Genomic DNA, 5,055 nt, shown 5'->3' on the forward strand with positions numbered 1-5,055 from the left:
GAGCAAGTCTAAATTTAGACACAGTTAAAGAAAACTAAAACGTTTTGATCATGGTTTGCCAACATTACAAATTAAAGTTCTAATACATTAATTCCTAATTCCTTAGAACCTAACACCAATAAAAACCAAAATGTTCAAGTAATTGATGCTTCTTTAAAAAAAAAAAAATAAAAGAGTAATGCTACAGATACAAACTATTCTACAAACATTTTACAAATTGCTTATGTGGCATACTCCAACTCAGCTTTTTAAAAACTAAAATACCACGTCAGAAATTAACAAAGTAAATTAAAAAAACCCCCAAATAACGTTTGCAACGAAACCCTCTCCCTCTCCCTCTCTGCGCCTCCCTCTCTGCCTCAACAGTATTGTACGACGCCTCCATCTCAGATCAAGCCCTCTCTGCGCCTCCCTCTTTGCCTCATTGGTGCTAACAAACTCCTGTGACGACGAAAAAACCAGGCCTCAAATCCTCTGCCTCACGCCCTCTCTCCTTGCCATAAAATTCTCACACTCCGACCAACGCCGCCGCCAACTCGCTGGAATCGTTGCAGAACTCACCGGAACCATGGCTGAGAACGGTGTTGCAATCCCGTCTGATGAGAATGATGCTCCCACTTCGGTATCTGATGCTTCTAATTCTTCTACTTTTGGTAATTCCTCAACTACTTTAGATAACAAAGACATGCATGCTTTAGATAAGAAAACCATTTGTAGTCAAACAGGCCAACATTCTGCTATTTTTTCCTGACTCAACCAAAGACAACTTTATGGGTTTATTTTATGCTTGAATATGGTGTTGCAATCCCATATGACAGGACTTTATGTGACAGAAATTTTTTTGTTTTTTTTTTTTTTGAAACTATGTGACAGAATTTTTAAAGTTTATATGACAGAGTTCTTAAATTTTATGGCATTATTTTATGCTTGACTAAGGTATTGCAATCTCATATGACAGAATTTTTTATGACAAAATTTTTAAAGTTTATATGACAGAATTTTTTAAATTTTATTGGATTATTTTATGCTCGACTACGGTGTTGCAATCCCATATGACAATTTTATTTTTAAAGTTTTGTATGCTCGGCTTTTGAATGGTTTAAACTTTTGTATTTTTTACTAAATAATTGAATAGTATTTCTAATAGAAACAATCATGTCATTGTCAGACAATGAAGACTACATCTCTTCAGATGAAGAAATTGTCATTGATGAGGAAGAAAATGAGCAAAAGTTAGAGATTGAAATGATTGAAGAAAAGAAGCATGAGATCAACAAGATTTTAGATAAAAATGAAATTATTTTAGAACCAAAGGTTGGGATGATGTTTAATTCAGAGGAAGAAGTTAGAGCATATTATACGCAATATGCTAAACAAGCAGGTTTTGGTGTGTCAAAGAGAACCTCTAAACTTGGACATGATGGGAATTTAAAATATTTCACCATTTCATGTGTTAATCAAGGCAAGGCAAAAAGTAAGGCAACTAATGCTCTTAAACTGAGACCAAAAAAAAATCTTGGGTGCAAGGCCAAGATTAATGCTACTTGTTGTCCTGATGTAAAGTTTACATTGACTACTATTGTGCTTGACCATGTCCATACTTTGAGTCCTGGAAAAGCTAGATATTTTAGATGTCATAAACAGATGGACTCTTATGTGAAAAGAAGGCTTGAGTTAAATGATAAAGTTGGAATCCGTATCAGTAAAAACTATAAATCTATTGTTATTGAAGCAGGAGGATTTGAGAAGCTTCCATTTGGAGAGAAAGACTGTAGAAATCATGTTGACAAAGCAAGGCAGCTTCGACTTGGGGTGGGAGGTGCTAGAGCACTTCGTGACTATTTTGTTAGAATGCAAGAGAAGGATGACCGGTTTTATTATGTAATGAATGTGGATGATAGGTCTCGATTGAGGAATGTGTTTTGGGCAGATGTAAGAAGCAGAGCCACATGTGAATATTTTGGGGATGTTATAACATTTGACACAACATACTTAACAAATCCATATAAAATGCCATTTGCTCCGTTTGTAGGAGTGAATCATCATGGTCAATCAATACTTCTTGGGTGTGGTCTAATATCAAACGAAAATGTTGATACTTTTGTTTGGTTGTTTGAATCATGGATGAAGTGTATGTCAGGCCGAGCTCCAAAAGCAATTATAACTGATCAAGACCAAGCTATGAAGAGAGCAATTGAAATTGTATTCCCTAAAACTAAACATAGGTTTTGTTTATGGCATATAATGAAGAAAATTCTTGAGAAATTTAAGGGATATTCTCAATATGAGGCGATTAAGAGGGATATAGACCGCTGTGTATATGACTCCTTGAGTTATGATGAATTTGAAGATAGTTGGCAAAGATTACTTGAGGTGCATAATCTTCAAGATAATGAATGGTTGCAATGGTTGTATTATGAGCGACATCATTGGATACCAACATATGTGAAAAATACATTTTGGGCGGAAATGTCTACTACACAACGTAGTGAAATTATGAATGCCTTTTTTGATGGTTATGTGGGGCCGAAGACTACATTGAAGCAATTTGTTGATCAATATGATGAGGCCTTGAAGAGTAAGGTTGAAAAGGAGAACACAGAAGATTTTATTTCTCTAACTTCAAGAGTTCCATGCATAACTCATTATGCTATTGAGAAGCAATTTCAGGACAATTATACCAATTCAAAGTTCAAGGAGGTTCAAGATGAGATTAGGAGGAAAATGTATTGTCATCCTTCTCTTCTTAAACAAGAAGGTGCAATTTCTACATATCAAGTTGTTGACGAGATAGAAATTGATGATGATACAAAGGAAGCAACCTTCCATGTTTACTTTAATGAAGATGAATTGGAGGTACAATGCAATTGTTGCTTATTTGAATTTAGAGGAATCCTCTGTAGGCATGCCTTTTCTGTGCTCATGATGATAAAGAAAATTAAAATATTGCCATCAAAATATATTCTTCCACGGTGGAGTAAGGACTCGAAACGAAGATATACATTTATTAAATGTATTTACGATAAATTGAGTGGAAATCCTGAAGCGCAACGTTATGATAAATTGCACACTTCTTTTTATGAAGTTGCATCAATGGCATCAAAAACTGAAGAAAGTTGTATGATTGTGATGACAGTTTTAGATAAGCTGAAGGAGAAGTTGAGTCTGAATGTGTCAAGTAGTGAAAGTGGTCAAACATCTCATCACACATCGGGTGCAGTGACAATATCTAATGAAGTTATTAATGGGACATCAAAGGAATGTATTAAGGTGCTTAGTCCTTTAGTAGCTCGAAGTAAAGGGCGACCAGTGTCAAAACGAAAGGAATCTAAAACAGACCAAGTGATTAGGAAATTGAAAACAAGAAAGAGACAGGAAGGGAACAAAACTAGCAGAAAAAAAGGAAAAGGAAAACAGGTACTTGCTTATTTAATTTTAGCTAATAATCTATTTTATTAGTTTCTTTGTTGTATTATGTATATTTTTTTATCAGAATAACTTGTCTAATTCATCTATTTCTTTCTAATGAAAGAATTCTCAAGTGGCACAAGAAATTGAAGTCGATGCAAGTGAAATTGGTTTGCCTACTTTAAGTACTCCACAAGAAGATCATGAAATGGGAACACAAGAGAGAAGGAATGTTCAGGTATTAAGAATAAGAAAAAACTATGAGATTAATTGTTTAAGATTTTAATCTACTATGTAAATAATTTACACGATTGCATTTTATTAATCTAATTATCTATAATAAAAAAAATTACTCTACTTATTTTGGTTAGGGTAAAAATTTTACTTTTGGTTTCACATCCATTTGTTATGGTTAAGCTAATTGAGTTAGCAGAACTATTTCTTGAAATGTCGTGTTGTGCAGATTTCCTTTATCTCCCCTTTGACTAAAATGTTTTTTAATATTCAATTTCTTTACCCTTATTGGTTTTTGCATAATTTTTTCTCTTGTATATTTAATTTTTTAGATTTATTTTCAATTGCACAGTGTCATCAGAGTCAAGGTTCTAGTGATGGATATATGATGCCATATTTTGGCTCTCCTTTATTTCCTGGAAACCAAATGCAGGTATAGTTTACCAAATGCAGATTTTCTTTATCTCCCTTTTGACTAATTTTTTTTTTTTTTAATATTCAGTTTCTTTACCCTCCTAGTCCCTTGGCTTTTGCATAATTTTTTCTCTTTTGCTTGATATGTAATTTTTTAGATTTATTTTCAATTGCACAGTGTCATTTGAGTCAAGGTTCGAGTGGTGGATATATGATGCCATATTTTGGCACTCCTTTATTTGCTAGAAACCAAATGCAGGTATAATTTATCATTTATAATTTATTCTATACTAATCAAATTGCGGTAACTAGTATTAACGCAACATATTTGGTACTCCGGGAAGCAATATACAACGACTATCAATTATTCCTTAACTTTTATTCAATGTTATACCTGTTAATAGTTTGAAATTTAACCTTTTTTTTTTTTTTTAATGAAATTTGTATTTGTAGGGTCATCCAAATCAATTTTGGGGAAGTGGATGTCAAGTGCCAAATACTGACCAGCTTAGTGTTTATGGAACACAACAACATCATATAATCAACTTCAATCATTTGAATTTGCTCCAAGTATTGTTACTACATTGTATATTTAACTATGTCAATTATAAGCACGTTGATTTTTAATAATTTAATACATTTTCTTTTGTTCTTTTTGTAGGCTCAACAGCATGGGCATCAATTTAAGGATCAAGATGCTGGCAAGTTTAGTTAAAATTAAGTTCAACTTGATCAAGATGACAAACTTTTTGTTTTTCCTTTTTGTGTTGAACACAACATAGTTCTTTATTTGTAATGGATATTATGGTATTATTTGCCTAGGAAAAAGCTTATATTTTTTTAAGCACATATGGTGACTTAAAACAAAGCTTTTTTATTTATTCAACATTATTTGAGCTTTACATCTATGGATATCTTTGCTCTTTATTTATGTTATTAAGAGATGGACATGTTTGATCCTTGTTATGTTCAAGTTTATTACATAACCTACTTCAACAC

At 32.9% G+C, this 5,055-nt stretch overlaps 1 protein-coding gene across 1 annotated transcript; it reads left to right on the forward strand.

The window, feature by feature from the left end:
- Positions 1-568: 568 nt before the first annotated feature.
- On the forward strand, positions 569-4,771 carry LOC126727846 (protein FAR1-RELATED SEQUENCE 5-like). The gene is made up of 7 exons (XM_050433757.1): positions 569-653; positions 1,136-3,417; positions 3,533-3,646; positions 3,995-4,075; positions 4,235-4,315; positions 4,510-4,626; positions 4,718-4,771. Exons 1-7 carry the CDS (start codon positions 569-571, stop codon positions 4,769-4,771), a joined length of 2,814 nt encoding a protein of 937 aa, XP_050289714.1.
- Positions 4,772-5,055: the final 284 nt, after the last annotated feature.

The sequence above is a fragment of the Quercus robur genome, chromosome 5 (assembly GCF_932294415.1).
Source record: "Quercus robur chromosome 5, dhQueRobu3.1, whole genome shotgun sequence".
NCBI classification, from domain to species: Eukaryota; Viridiplantae; Streptophyta; class Magnoliopsida; order Fagales; family Fagaceae; genus Quercus; species Quercus robur.